Genomic DNA, 16549 nt, shown 5'->3' with positions numbered 1-16549 from the left:
CTGGGAGGGAGGGGAAGGGGTGAGGGTAGAGGTGTGGGAAATGGGCTGGACACGGTTGAGGGCCCTGTCAACCACAGTGGAGGGGAATCCTCGGTTGAGGAAAGAGGAAGACATATCGGAAGCATTGTCGTGGAAGGTAGCATCATCAGAGCAGATGCGTCGGAGACTGAGAAACTGGGAGAATGGAATGGAGTCCTTACAGGAGGCAGGGTGTGAAGAAGTGTAGTCAAGGTAGCTGTGGGAGTCAGTGGGCTTATCATGAATATTCGTAGACAGCCTATCCCCAGAGATGGAACAGAGAAGTCGGGGAAGGGAAGGGAAGTGTCAGAGATGGACCATGTAAAGGTGAGAGAAGGGTGGAAATTAAAAGCAAAAAATTGAATGTTTTCAAAAAGGAGTTAGATATAGCTCTTGGGTCTAAAGGGATCAAAGGGTATGGGGTGAAAGCCAGAACAGGCTACTGAGTTGGATGATCAGCCATGATCATAATGAATGGCAGAGCAGGCTCGAAGGGCTGAATGGCCTACTCCTGCTCCTATTTTCTATGTTTCTATGTGTGTCAAGATGGAGATCAAAATCAGCAAGAATGAGGTGTCACTCAGCGCTGAGACTTAGGGAAGAAAAGAAGGAAGGATACCTCTGTGAGAAACTTGGATGAGGTTTTGTGGAGTGGTAGGGAACAAGGATTTCAAAGGAGAATAAAGGTGGAACAAGGAGAAGGTGCTAGAGGAGTAGGGGAGAGACCATGGTGTGAACTGGTGATAACTACCACACTGCCACTCTAGGAGTTAGAGCAGGGCAGAGGGTGCTTAGTACAGCCAGATGGGCAGGCTTCAGTAAGAGGCAAAATGTTGCCACTCAAGAGTCATGTTTCCATTAAAACCTGGGATAATTGTTAACAATAAGATCATGGATGTCAGTGGCCTTATTTGCAAAGGAACAGACATTCTGGAGTGAAATGCAGAGATGGGTGGTGATTCCTGCTAGCATCCGAGGGGGCACTCCTGGGTAAAGTGAGCTGAATGGGAAGGAGGTTGGCTAGATTAGCTACCAGTGGATGTGCTGGATGGGAAGGTCAGTGAGAGAGGATGGAGTGATCAGGATTTCTGCTTGTAAAAGGGCCTTGATGGACCCTTTGGGGAGGAAGAGAAAGTAACTGTTGAACTAGGAATAGCAATAAACCATTCTATCATGACTGATCTGCACCTCAGCACCACTCAGCCCCACCCTCAACCTTGGTCTCGATCCCTTGATATCCTTACAGAACAACAATCTATCAGTTTTGAAAGCTTCAATTGACGCAGCATCCATTGCATTTTGTGGGAGAGTTCCAGATTTCTACAGTGGGATTTTGTGGGATGGTGGCAGGAGAGTAGGAAAGCAGAGGAATAGTCATGAATTGGGTAGGAGTTAGGGAAGGCACCCAAGAAGTGATAAATAAAAGGTGGCACTACTGTGTGACAGGAGGGAAGGATACAGAAGAGAAGGGTCCAAGAGGGGCCAACAGAAAACAAAAGGAAGATACACGTAATGAGTTTGAGTTCAGAGTGGCAGCCAAAATGTGCATGCAAATGGAAAAAAAGGAAGTCATTTACCCATCATACCTGTGCCAATATTAACCCTTTAACCGGAGCTACCTACTCAAACTAGTGAAGTGTGAGGTGGTTAATTTTGGGTCAAGGAATAAGGAGGCCATTTATTCCTTGGAAGGTAAGAAATTAAATGTAGCAAAGATATCTAGAAACACAGATATAAACATTGTTAAAATAGCAACATAGAACCATAAAACAGTTACAGCACAGAAGGAGGCCTTTTGGCCCATTGTGTCCATGGCAGCTTTCTGCAAGAGCAATGCAGTTAAGTTAGTCCCTAGCCCTGCAACTTATTCCTCTTCAGATAATCATCCAATTGCCTTTTGAAAACCATGATTGAATCTGCTTCCACCACATAGTCAAGACAGTGCATTCCAGATCCTCACCACTCACTGCATAAAAGTTTTCCTTCATGTTGCCAATGCTTCTTTTGCCAATCACCTTAAATTGGTGTTCTCTGATTCTCGACCCTTCTGCCAACGGAAGCAATTTCACCCTATCTACTCTGTCCAGACCACTCATGATTTTGATACCTCTATCAAATCTCTCAACCTTCTCTTCTCTAAGGCCAACAACCCCAGTTACCCTAATCTATACTTGTAACTGAAGTTCCTCATCCTTCAAACCATTCTAGTAAATCTTTTCTGCACTCTCTTTAATGCCTTCACATCCTTCCTACACATACATTCCAACGAGAAAGTAAAACTCCAAGGGAGGACCCACCACCCATGGTTAAAAGTTGAAGATAGTATCAAACTTAAAGAAAAAGCATATAATTGGGCAAAGGTAGGTGGCAGGTCTGAAGATTGGACAGAATATAAAAAACAGCAAAGATGACTAAAAGATTGATAAAGAGGGAAAAATTAGAGCACGAGAGAAAGCTGGTTTGAAATATAAAAACACATAGCAAGAGTTTCTATAGATATTTAGAAAAGAGTTAACATACTGAGCGCTGGCCCAATAGAAAGTGAGTCTGGGGAATTAATAAGGGAAAATAAGGAGATGGCAGATGAATTAAACAGGTATTTTGCATCAGTCTGCACTATAGAGGATACAAGTAACATCCCAGAGATAGGTGTAAATCAGGAAATGGAAGGGAGGGAGGAACTCAAGAAAATTACAATCACCAGGGAAGTGGTACTGAACAAATTGTTGGAGCTGCGGGCTGACAAGTCACTGGGTCCTGATGGACTTCATCCTAGGGTCTTAAAAGTGGCTAGCGAGATAGTTGATGCAGTAGTTTTAATTTTCCAAAATTCCCCAGATTCGGAGAAGGTTCCATTAGATTGGAAAATAGTGAACTTGTTTATTCAAAAAGGGAAGGAGACAGAAAGCAGGAAACTACAGACCAATTAGCTGAACATCTATCTTAGGGAAAATGTGAGAAGCTTTTTTTTTTTAATTCATTCATGGGATGTGGGCGTCGGTGGCAAGGCCACCTTGTATTGCCCATCCCAAATTGCACTTGAGGTGGTGGTGGTGAGCTGCCTTCTTGAACCGCTGCAGTCCATGTGAGGTAGGTACACCCAAAGTGCTGTTAGGAAGAGAGTTCCAGGATTTTGACTCAGTGACAGTGAAGGAACGGCGATATAGTTCCAAGTCAGGATGGTGTGTGACTCGGACGGGAACTTGCAGGTGTGGTGTTCCCATGCATTTGCTGCCCTTGTCCTTCTAGTTGGTAGAGGTCATGGGTTTGGAAGGTGCTATCGAAGGAGCCTTGGTGCATTGCATCTTGTAGATGGTACACACTGCTGTCACTGTGCGTCAGTGGTGGAGGGAGTGAATGTTTGTGAATGGGATGCCAATCAAATGGGCTGCTTTGTCCTGGATGGTGTCGAGCTTCTTGAGTGTAGTTGGAGCTGCACCCATCCAGGCAAGTATTATATCACACTCTTGACTTGTGCCTTGTAGATGGTGGATAGGCTTTGGGGAGTCAGGAGGTGAGTTACTCGCCGCAGGATTCCTAGCCTCTGACCTGCTCTTGTAGCCACGGTATTTATATGGCTACTCCAGTTCAGTTTCCCATCAATGGTAGCCCCTAGGATGTTGGTAGTGGGGGATTCAGCGATGGTAATGCCACTGAATGTCAAGGGGAGGTGGTTAGATTCTCTCTTGTTGGAGATGGTCATTGCCTGGCACTTGTGTGGCACAAATGTTACTTGCCACTTATCAGCCCAAGCCTGGATATTGTCCAAGTCTTGCTGCATTTCTACACAGACTGCTTCAGTATCTGAGGAGTTGTGAATGATGCTGAACATTGTGCAATCATCAGCGAACATCCCCACTTCTGACCTAATAATTGAAGGAAGGTCATTGATGAAGCAGCTGAAGATGGTTGGGCCTAGGACACTACTCTGAGGAACTCCTGCAGTGATGTCCTGGAGCTCAGGTGATTGACCTCCAACAACCACAACCATCTTCCTTTGTGCTACCTATTCTCCAACCAGCGGAGAGTTTTCCCCGATTCCCATTGACTTCAGTTTTGCTAGGGCTCCTTGATTCTATACTCGGTCAAGTGCTGCCTTGATGTCAAGGGCAGTCACTCTCACCTCACCTCTGGAATTCAGCTCTTTTGTCCATGTTTGAACCAAGGCTGTAATGAGGTCTGGAGCTGAGTGGCCCTGGCGGAACCCAAACTGAGCGTCACTGATCAGGTTATTGTTAAGCAAGTGCTGCTTGCTGGCACTGTCAATGACACCTTCCATCACTTTACTGATGATTGAGAGTAGACTGATGGGGTGGTAACTGGCCGGTTTGGACTTGTCCTGCTTTTTGTGTACAGGACATACCTGGGCAATTTTCCGCGCTGCCGGGTAGATGCCAGTGTTGCTGTATTCGAACAGCTTGGTTGGGAGCGTGGCAGGTTCTGGAGCACAGGTCTTCTGTACTATTGCCGGAATATTGTCAGGGCCCATGGCCTTTGCAGTATCCAGTGCCTTCAGCCGTTTCTTGATATCTCGCAGAGTGAATCAAATTGACTTAAGTCTGGCATCTGTGATGCTGGGGGCTTCAGGAGGAGGCCGAGATGGATCATCAACACGGCACTTCTGGCTGAAGATTGTTGCAAATGCTTCTGCCTTATCTTTCGCACTGACGTACTGGGCTCCCCCATCATTGAGGATGGGGATATTTGTGGAGCCACCTCCTCCAGTTAGTTGTTTAATTGTCCACCACCATTCATGGCTGGATATTGCCGGACTACAGGGCTTAGATCTGATCCGTTGGTTATGGGATCGCTTAGCTCTGTCTATCGCATGTTGCTTACGCAGTTTGGCACGCAAGTAGTCCTCTGTTGCAACTTCACCAGGTTGACACCTCATTTTGAGGTATGCCTGGTGCTGCTCCTGGCATGCCCTCCTGCACTCTTCATTGAACCAGGGTTGGTCTGCTGGCTCGATGGTAATGTAGAGTGGGGGACATGCCAGACCATGAGGTCACAGATTGTGGTTGAGTACAATTCTGCTGCTGCTGATGGCCCACAGCGCCTCATGGATGCCCAGTTTTCCATTGCTAGATCTGTTCGAAATCTTTCCCATTTAGCACAGTGATAGTGCCACACAACACGATGGACGGTATCCTCAATGTGAAGGCGGGACTTCGTCTCCACAAGGACTGTGCGGTGGTCACTCCTACCAATACTGTCATGGACAGATGCAACTGCGGCAGGCAGACTGGTGAGGACGAGGTCAAGTATGTTTTGTCTCTTGTTGGTTCCCTCACCACCTGCCGCAGACCCAGTCCAGCAGCTATGTCCTTTAGGACTCAGCCAGCTCGGTCATTGGTGGCGCTACCGAGCCACTCTTGGTGATGGACATTGAAGTCCCCTACCCAGAGTACGTTCTGTGCCCTTGCCACCCTCAGTGCTTCCTCCAAGTTGTGTTCAAAATGGAGGAGTACTGACTCATCAGCTGAGGGAGGGCGGTAGGTGGTAATCAGTAGGAGGTTTCCTTGGGCATGTTTGACCTGATGCCATGAGACTTCATGGGGTCTGGAGTCGATGTTGAGGACTCCCAGGGCAACTCTCTCCCGACTGTATACCACTGTGCTGCCACCTCGGCTGTGTCTGTCCTGCTGGTGGGACAGGACATACCCAGGGACATTGTCTGTAAGGTATGATTCCGTGAGTATGACTATGTCAGGCTGTTGCTTGACTAGTCTGTGGGACAGCTCTCCCAACTTTGGCACAAGCCCCCAGATGTTAGTAAGGAGGACTTACTTGCAGAGTCCACAGGGCTGGGTTTGCTGAGGTCATTTCCGGTGCCTAGGTCGATGCCGGGTGGTCCGTCCGGTTTCATTCCTCTTTTTTAAATTGACTTCATAGCAGTTAGATACAACTGAGTGGCTTGCTAGGCCATTTCAGAGGGCATTTATGAGTCAACCAAATTGCTGTAGGTCTGGAGTCACATGTAGGCCAGCCCAGGTAAGGGCAGCAGATTTCCTTCCCTAAAGGACATTAGTGAACCAAATGGGTTTTTACAACAATCAACAATGGTTTCATGGCCATCATTAGACTAGCTTTTTAATTCCAGACTTTTTATTAATAGAATTCAAATTCCACCCTCTGCTGTGGTGGGATTCGAACCCATGTCCCCAGAGTAATACCTGGATCCCCAGTTTACTAGTCCAGTGACAATATCACAATAAGCTTTTACTAAAGAAGTTATAGCAGGGCATTTGGAAAAATTCAAGGTAATCAGGCTGAGCCAACCTGGTTTTGTGAAAGGGAAATCATGCTTAACCAATTTATTGGAGTTCTTTGAAGAAGTAACATGCTGTGGATGAAGGGGATGTACTATACTTGGATTTCCAGAAGGCATTTGATAAGGTTATTGCACACAATAAAAGCTCATGGTGTAGGGGGTAACATATTGGGATGGATAGAAGATTGGCTAGCTAACGTGAAACAGTGAGTAGGCATAAATGGGTCATTTTCTGGTTGGCAAGATGTAACGAGTGGTGTGCCACAGGGATCAGTACTGGGGCCTCAACTTTTTAAATTATATAAAGGACTTGGATAAAGGGACCGAAGATATAGTTGCTAAATTTGCTGATGACACAAAGATAGATAGGAAAGAAAGTCATGAAGAGGACATAAGGAGGCTACAAAGGGATATAGATAGGTTAAGTGAGTGGACAAAGATCTGGCAAATAGAGTTTAACGTGGGAAATTGTCCACTTTGGCAAGAAGAATAAAAAAGCATATGATCTCAGTGGTGAGAGATAGCGGAGCTTTGAGATGCAGAGGGATCTGGGTGTCCTAGTGCATGAATTGCAAAAGGTTAGTATGCAAGTTCAGCATGTAATTAGGAAAGCTAATGGAATGTTATTGTTTATTGAGAGGGGAATTGAATACGAAAGTAGGGAAGTTATGCTTCAGTTATACAGGGCGTTGGTGAGACCACATCTGGAGTATTGTGTACAGTATTGGTCTCCTTACTTAAGGAAGGATGTAAATGCATTGGAAGCAGTTCAGAGATGGTTTACTAGACTAATACCTGGAATGGGCGCGTTGTCTTATGAGGAAAGGTTGGACAGGCTAGGTTTGTATCCACTGGTGTTTAGAAGAGCAAGAGGCGACTTGATTGAAACATATAAGATCCTGAGGGGTCTTGACAGGGTGGATGTGGAAAGGATATTTCCCCTTGTGCGAGAATCTAGAACTATTTAAAAATAAAGGGTCGCCCATTTAAGACAGAGATAAGGAGAATTTTTTTCTCTCAGAGGGTGGTGAGTCTTTGGAACTCTCTTCCTCAAAAGGCAGTGGAAGGAGAGTGTTTGAATATTTTTAAGGCAGAGGTAGATAGATTCTTGATAAGCAAGGGGGTGAAAGGTTATCAGGGATAGGTGGGAATGTGGAGTCGCGGTTACAATCAGATCAGCTATGATCTTATTGAATGGCAGAGCAGGCTCGAGGAGCCAAGTGACCTCCTCCTACTCCTAAATTGTTTATTGATATGTATGTCCTAAAGTGCAGTGTCCAGAATCGGACAATACTGCAGGTGAGTCTGAACCAGCATTTTATAAAGGTTCATCATAACCTCCCTTTCTTTTGTACACTAGGTCTCTTTTATAAAGCCCATGATCCCATATGCCTATTCAAGCACTTTCTCAGTCTGCCCTGCCACCTTCAATGATTTGTGCACATATACTCTCAGGTTTCTCTGTTCCTGCACCCACTTTAGAATTGTATCCATCATTTTATATTGCCTCTCCTCCTTCTTCCTCCCAAAATCTAACACTTCATACTTTTCTACATTAAATTTCATCTGCTGCATGTCCACCCATTCCACCAGCCTGTCTATGTCGTCTTGAAGTCTATCACTATCCAACTCACTGTTGACAATATTTACAAGTTTTGTATTATCTGCAAATTTTGAAATTGTGCCCTGTACACTCCCAAGTTTAGGACATTAATATATATCAAGAAAAGCAGCAGTCCTAGTACTGACCCCATGGGAAACACCACTTATACCTTCCTCCTGTCCAAAAAACAACTATTCACTGCTACTCACTGTTTCCTGTCACGCAGCCAACTTCGTATCCATGCCGCCACTATTCCTTTTATTCTATTAAGTGGCATTTATCAAATGCCTTTTGGAAGTCCATGTACACCACATTAACCTCATCAACCATCCCTGTCACTTCATCAAAAAACTCAAATCAAATTAGATGAACATGGTTTGCCTTTTGCAATCCATGCTGTCTTTCCTTAGTTAATCCATATTTATCCAAGTAACTGTTAATTTTGTCCCAGATTATCATTTCTAGAAGCTTTCCCACCACTGAGGTTAAACTGTCTGGCCTGTAGTTGCTGGGTTTTTCCATACACCCTTTTTTGTACAAGGGTGCAACATTTTCAATTCTGGAGTCCTCTGGCACCACCCCCTAATGTAAAGAAGATTGGAAGATTCTGGCTAGTGCCTGTGCAATTTCCACCTTTATTTCCCTCAGTGTCCTTGGGTGCATCTCATCCAGTCCTGATGACTTACCAACATTAAATACAGCCAGCTTTTCTAATACCTCCTCTTTATCAATTGTTAACTCATCCAGTATCTGAACTACTTCCTCTTCCACTATGACTTCACAGCATCTTCTTCCTTAGTAAAGACCGATACAAAGTACTCATTTAGTACCTTAGCCATGCTCTCTAACTCCATGCATAGATCCCCAATTGTCCCCACCCCTCCTCTTACTACCCTTTTACTATTTATATGCCTATAGAAGACTTTTGAATTCCCTTTTATGTTAGCTTCCAGTCTCTTCTCATACTGTCTCCTTGCCTCTCATTTTCTTTTCACTTCCCTAACTGAACTTTCTGTATTCAGCCTGGCTTTCACCAGTATTACCAATCTGGCATCTATCATACGTACCCTTTTTCTGCTTCATCTTACTCTTTATCTCTTTTGTGATACAGGGAACTCTGGCTTTGGTTGCCCTACCTTTCCCCCTCATTGAACTGTACCTCAACTGTACCTGACCCATCTCCTCTTTAAAGGAAGCACTTTGTACCCTACAGTTTTGCCTGCCAGTAGCCGATTCCATTTTACCTGGAACAGATCTGTTCTCATCCCACTGAAATTGGCCTTCCTCCAATTAAGCATTTTTATTCTAGGTTGCTCCTTGTCCTTTTCCACAGCTAACCTAAACATTACGATACTATGATCACTGTTCCTAAATGCTCCCCTATTGACATTTGATCCACTTCATTCCCCAGCACAGATCCAGCAATACCTCTTCCCATGTTGGGCCAGAAACATACTAATCAAGAAAATTCTCGAGCACACTTCATTCAGAAACTCTTTGTTCTCATGAAAGGTTACAGACCTGAAACGTTAACTCTGCTTCTCTCTCCACAGATGCTGCCTGACCTGCTGAGTATCTCCAGCATTTTGTTTTTATTTCAGAAACTCTTCCCTTTACACTATTACTATCCCAGCCTATATTAGATAATGTCTCCCATTATCACAACTCTGTAGTTTTTGCACCTCTCTAATTTCCTTCCAAATTTATGCCTCTATATTGTTCCCACTATGTGGTGGCCTATAGAACACACCCAGTAATGAAATTGCACCTCTACTGTTTTTTTATTAAAAACAGTAGTTGATAACAGCATCAATAGGTAGAGTGGGAGTAGGTACATTTGGAACATAACCAATGGCAAAGACAATTTGGCCAAAATGACCTGTTCCTGTATAGTAGATTCTATGTAATTTTATGGTTCACAGGAACACCAGCTGAGTATGTTTGCAGCCAAACTAGAAGAGATATTTACCGTCCCTAGAATGCTGTATATGTATTGACGTCACTCCCAGCGATTACATGGCACATAATATCCAGGCACAGGTTAAGCTGGGTTACCACAAGTCATCAGAGGTGCACTAGCACTACAAGAATGGTGCAGTGGGTTAGACCCTTGGTTATTCACTTCTGTGACCAGAGTCCAAATCTAGTCCCAAAGTGATTGACTGCAAGAGCCCCAATAAAATGAATTTGGATCATTTCAATCCAGTTCTTTTTGTGCTATAGGAGCTTTCCTACTTCCTAGGAGAAAATGATAGGCCCAAATGAAAAAAAATGTTCAGTAGAAAGTGTTCTATGATTGGGGCTGAAGAACACTGGTAGGACAGAGAACAGGGAACTTTACTCTGCAGTGGCAGTTGAACCTGATCTAGGAGTACTTGCTGTTGACATTGGGTACTTGAAATATGAAGTGTTCCATTCCCAGCATGAACAAGCACAACATTTAAAAATACACTGCAATTAGTAAAGGACAATCTATTTAAGTTATCAGGTTGTATTAACAGTGGTGTGTTGTACTTACTATTATGTGTTGGTACGGGTCTATAGAAGCCATTCTCAATTACAGCTGAACAGAATCTTGGTGTACCTTACAATGAGTTTATTGGTTCAAGTGACACTGATTGAACAAAACTTGAAGTTTCCTCTTTGCAGATGAAAAATTAAGAAGCCTTCAGCAAACATCTGTTTTCATTCCTGAAAAACAAAAAAAGCAACTGTTTGTATCCATTCAAATAACAATTCTATCAACACTGTTCCGAAGAAGGGTCACTTACCCAAAACGTTAACTCTGCTTCTCTTTCCACAGATGCTGCCAGACCTACTGAGTGGTTCCAGCATTTCTTGTTTTTATTTCTATCAACACTAAAACTGATCTACCATAACCATTCACTAGATGTGGGTGAGATAGCCCAGGGAAGTTCACCATGCAGAAAGAACTTACAGTTCCCTCCATTTGAGTATTTAGCTGTTGCTTTTGCCTCCACCAGCCTGTTAGGAGGTCCATTTCATAGTCCATTTCATTTTCACTCAGTGTGAAAAACCTCCAGACATCAGTCACAAATTTGCCTTTTTCCAGTTGAACCTGTAACCCCAACCTCTCCTCCACCACACCTGTCTCCAACACGTACTTTGACAGTTTAGCTTGATGTAGTGTTGCAATTTATATTTCTGCATTATCTGCCATCTTCTCTTCATTTACAGTTGACCCTTCAACAGCAAATATTAAAAAAGGACAAACTTATTTTTGGTGTGCTGTATGCTGCAGTCACAGAGGACAAGTAGACAGAGGTAGCAACAATCTACTGAAATCTTTTTTTTAAAATGAAGTTTGGTCTGCTTTCAAAAGGAACATGTTTATTAATATCAGGAGTAACACAAAATACAAACCAAATGCATTGTACAACTATTAGCATGTAATTTATGAATACCGAAATGTTGCCCAATTATATACACACACACACCGCACCACCCCCTCCCCCCTCCCCCCCCCCCAAAGATTTCTGTTTGTGTACTGTTGCCGTTGGTCTCCCACCAAAAAATACATTATATGAATTATAAATAAGAGGCCATCCAACAATCAGCATGTCGTAATTCTCTCTCTTGGTCCCAGTAAGGTTGTGGAAAAAATTCCCAGTGGTTTGGTGGCAACAGCATGCGTTACATTTCCTTTGTTAGTGTTGGAAGGTAGACATGCCCAGGAAATTGGGGATCATAACTGGTAATTTGTGTGGTCAATAGATTAACATTGGATTGTCCCTTACAGAATGGAATTGGGCATCTCGAAACAAGTCCAGATTAGCAGTTTGTAAAATCTTGGGATTATTGAAATAATTATAGTGACCCTCATGCAAGCCTTGCATTCCACCCAGCTGCCCAAGCAAATCAGCTTTACTAAATCATATTGCCATGCAAGTCTGTTACACAATCAGTCCAATTTCATAGCAACTTGTGCTTTTGTCAAATGGTGGAAATCTGTTCAGTGTGCTGAATTTTGTGAGATATTCACCATTATGAGCAACATGAAGACCATGAATCAATCATGAATCAATAGGTATGAGAGCAAAGGGCTGCCAACATCATATCCACTTCACCTAAAGCTGCAGTTTTTCCCAAAGGAAAACCTTGGGTTGTGGGAGTGTGTCACCAGTGATTTTACATGCTTTACATTTTAAAAGCGCACTTGAAAGATCTGAAAGCAATACTTACTCAGTAACACCAGTAATTACAGAATTTAAGGAGAATACCTATGAATTTTTGTTACGTTTGACTTGAACAACTCTTCACCCTTGTTTTTTTAACCAACTAACAAAATCAGAAAATTAGATCAAAAGTCCCAAAGTACCCAAACAGAAGCTTCTGACACATAAAAGCAATCGCTGAGAATATTTTTACAATCTTATGTTAATAATCTGGGGTTTTGCAGTTAAGAACATATGAAAACATAGGAGAGGAAAAGTCAATTTGATTTATCAAGCCCGTCCACATGCAACGCACAATCTACCCCATTGAGGATTCAATTCCAACTACTTACTTAAGGGATGTTTCTTCATAAATGATTCCCCCTAACTGCCCAAAACAATCAAGTGGTCCACAATACGTACCTATGTCTCTATTGTTCACCCTGGATGTCTGCCTTTCAGACAACATTTTATCCTGGCCTCAGCACAGTAGAACTATTATATCCAATGCAGCATTGAATCACTTCAATCAATACTTACCCTAACCTTTAATAATGTTTGGATTCATCTAGTTACATAGGACTGAATTTTACCAGGACAGCTGAGGTCCTGCCGCTGGGGCCGACAGTAGGAGGCAACCTCCCTTAGACCAGTGGCGGGACCCAGAGAGGCAATTTCCTGGTGGTGGCCAATTAAGTGGCCATTGCTGTGGCTGCCATCCCTATTAAAGACCGCAGCCAGCCCCCAAGAGCTGCTCGCCCAGTCAGAGGGCTGGCAACTCAGCAGCGCCACTACTAGAAGTGGCTATTGTTGGGGTGCACCTGCAGGATCAGGGCACATTGACAGTCATGTGCACTCAAATACGGGTGTGTGGAGTCTGGGGACACCTGAGTGAAGCAGGCAGGCCCCAGCGATCAGTGGGTGTGGGTGTGGATTGAAGCGCTGTTGTCACGGGAGTTGCCATTGCCCAAAAAGGAGGGCACCCCCCAGGACCCTGCTTGGAGGCTGCCAGCTTGCACTGGAGAGCCTCCCACGCAGCAGTGCCCCCCACCTCAGGTGCTGGCAAAATGCCTGCAGAGGTGGGAAGAGACCCTTAATCAGCCACTTGGTTGGCTCAATTAGGCTCCTGGCGGGCCACACGTCTGCCAGCTTTCCTGCCACTGACAAAATGCCACGGCAGCAGGAAGACATCTGGCAGGCCCCCCCGCCCCCCGCCTTCCCATGCCATTTTGCTACTCTTCTCACCTTCCAGACCATCGCCAAGGGGCTGGCAAAATTCCAGCCATAGAATTTACATCATAGAAACAGGCTATGCTCAAGTTTATGCTCCACAGAAATCTCCTCCCACCCTACTTCACCTAACCCGATCAGCATCTCCTTCCATTCCTTTGTCCCTCATAGCTTCCCCTTAAATGAATCTGTGCTATTTTACTCAACTACTCCATGTGATAGCGAGGTCCATATTCTAACTGTCTGGAGAAAGAAGTTTCTCCTGAATTCCCTATTTTTTTTGTGTGTCTATCTTATATTTATGGCCCCTAGTTTTTATCTCCCCAACAAGTGGAAAGATCTTCTCTACATCTAGTTTGTCAATTGCCTTCATAATTTTAAAAGACCTCCATTCAGTCATGCATGGGAAAAGGGCAAATACACTCTGGCTACAATGGCATCACTGTGGACGGCTCATTCTCTAGTGTTAGGCTATATATTATTTCACAGCACCTTGCCCTACCCAAAATTATTTATGCTGGGGTCAGGAACAAAATTGCTGGATGACTACAGAACGCAAGTCCTGCTATTACCTAGCATGGAGGAGGAGAAGCTATAGCAAAATCCATTGTTGGTAGGAAAAAACACCTTCCACAGTAGTCTAGGTTGTATGATTTAGAATACGTGGCAGCATCTAGTTACCCTTTAAAGAGTTATTGTAAAATGAGAATGTACTGCCATTAACAGCGACATTTAATACTGGTTTTCATTGATTATCAATAAGCCTTTAGATTCACACATGGAATGGAGTTTCTGATTGGTAATTGAGAGTGTGTGGAGCAACCAATTGAATTTGTAATATTAAGTCCTAATTAAATAATGCTTTCATTCTGCTCTCGAGTTTCTGGAAAACTTTCACTGCATGCAAAACTCTGCCCATTTCTTCTTGATGAACCGCGGCACATAAAACACCTTAAATTGGATGAGAAACTTAAATATTTCCGAGGTACTTTTTTATTGTTTTTGGTACAAATTCAGATCTCCGTTTCCCCATCTTTTGGTCTTGAAACTCTTCCACATTTCGTACACAATAACTCCCATTCCCCAAGTGCAGCAACACAGTCAGAAATGAAGTGAAAGACATTTAGCTGCAGCGGAACAAGTCACACGAAGGAGGGCGGCAATTCCTCCCTGGAAGAGGCAGACTCCGAACTGAAAGGCGCAGGTCCGGCACTCTGTGCAAACTTGGTTTACGGCCGTCCTTCTCTCTCAAGAGGTCCAAAGTGAATTGTAGGGATTCTCTGAATCGGATGTCCAATCCAGACTCAACCTGTCGCTTCCAGAAAGCGATTGCCTTTCCCATCTCTTTCTCTCCTTAACTAGTAAAGCAAACTTTGAAACAAAACCAACTAAGGCTTTCTTCCTTATTACACTGTGACTCTCCCAACAACACAAGCTATGGAGTAAGTAATGAGGGTTTATTTTACCTCTAACGATGGCTGCTTCCATTGACTTTTCCCCCCTCCTCTGGCAATTCCGAGCGTTTAAAAAAGAGCAAAATAGAGATAAGAACTCAGGCGGATATTACACAGCCCACTGGAAGGCGGCGCTTCCACACATACCAAGCAGAGCAGGCAGCAATGAAAGCCTGCCACACACTGAACTACTGTTCAAGAGCAGAGCTACAATTTCTGTCCTCTGCTGAAAGGCTTTCAGCCTAAAAAAAAGCTTTGCACTACTGTATTCGATTATTTATTGATTTTTTTGGTGTGTGTTGGGGGGTGGGTTATTCATTCTCGTACACACTTGTGCTTTAAGGTGTACATTGCATGTTCAGTAACTCTATGACATGAAATACTTCGATTTTTGGGAGATTGTTCTATATTGTTCAAGTTTTGCTAATAGCATGCACTTCCTGTAAGTGTACCACTCTAACATTTTACTGTCACGCTATTCCGGTCAGAACCATCTCTCATGCTTAAATTTATCTGTATACATTCTGCATAATCCGACTCAAGCTAATAGCCAGATCCTTATTTCAATCCATATTCTTACCCAGATCCATATTGATGTACCCACGTATAATAACATGCATGAGTAGCATCAGAATTATCACTGGGTATGCTTTAGACAATATTACTACTTCTGTAGAGGACACATCAGGGGCGTTGCTGGATTATGAAAAAGTAAACCATGAATAATACTGAATACACAACTTATTAAACCAATGGTGGTTTAACTCAGAATGAGGTTTATTTAACGGTGAATTACTGAGATGTGTCATGTGTCTTGCTTATAACCACAATGACTAATGTTGAGTTATTTAGGTGGTGATATATACTCTCTGATACAATCTCAGAGCTGTTGAATTCGGTGTGTTTTTTTTTATTCATTCACGGGATGTGGGTGTCGCTGGCCAGGCCAGCATTCATTGCCCATCCCTAATTGCCCTTGAGAAGGTGGTGGTGAGCTGCCTTCTTGAACCGCTGCAGTCCATGTGGGGTAGGTACACCCACAGTGTTGTTAGGAAGGGAGGTCCAGGATTTTGACCCAGTGGCAGTGAAGGAACGGCGATATAGTTCCAAGTCAGGATGGTGTGTGACTTGGAGGGGAACTTGCAGGTGCTGGTGTTCCCATGTATTTGCTGCCCTTGTCCTTCTAGTTGGTAGAGGTCGCGGGTTTGGAAGGTGCTGTCGAAGGAGCCTTGGTGCATTGCTGCAGTGCATCTTGTAGATGGTACACACTGCTGCCACTTTGCGTCGGTGGTGAAGGGAGTGAATGTTTGTAGATGGGGTGCCAATCAAGTGGGCTGCTTTGTCCTGGATGGTGTCGAGCTTCTTGAGTGTTGTTATTTATTTATTTATTTTTCTTTAGAGATACAGCACTGAAACAGGGCCTTCGGCCCACCGAGTCTGTGCCGACCAACAACCACCCATTTATACTAACCCTACAGTAATCCCATATTCCCTATCACCTACCTACACTAGGGGCAATTTACAATGGCCAATTTACCTATCACCTGCAAGTCTTTTGGCTGTGGGAGGAAACCGGAGCACCCGGGGAAAACCCACGCAGACACAGGGAGAACTTGCAAACTCCACACAGGCAGTACCCAGAATCGAACCTGGGTCCCTGGAGCTGTGAGGCTGCAGTGCTAACCACTGCGCCATGGAGCTGCACCCATCCAGGCAACTGGAGAATATTCCATCACACTCCTGACTTGTGCCTTCTAGATTGTGGACAGGCTTTGGGGAGTCAGGAGGTGAGTTA

The 16549-nt window shown here is 44.0% G+C and overlaps 1 protein-coding gene across 1 annotated transcript in view; it reads right to left on the bottom strand.

The window, feature by feature from the left end:
• LOC137372919 (cytosolic phospholipase A2-like) overlaps nt 1-14900 on the bottom strand; it is a 170760-nt gene extending 155860 nt beyond the window's left edge. Inside the window, exons 1-2 of the mRNA XM_068037390.1 lie at nt 14767-14900; nt 10414-10586 (exon numbers count right to left, since the gene is read on the bottom strand). Coding sequence (XP_067893491.1) covers nt 10414-10446 — 33 coding nt within the window. The 5' untranslated portion in view covers nt 10447-10586; nt 14767-14900. The remainder of the gene's footprint in view (nt 1-10413; nt 10587-14766) is intronic.
• Between the last annotated feature and the right edge of the window lie 1649 nt (nt 14901-16549).

The sequence above is a fragment of the Heterodontus francisci genome, chromosome 8, assembly GCF_036365525.1.
Source record: "Heterodontus francisci isolate sHetFra1 chromosome 8, sHetFra1.hap1, whole genome shotgun sequence".
Lineage (NCBI taxonomy): Eukaryota > Metazoa > Chordata > Chondrichthyes > Heterodontiformes > Heterodontidae > Heterodontus > Heterodontus francisci.
Note: the sequence above shows the minus strand (reverse complement) of the source record. Positions and strands in the feature narration are given on the sequence as shown.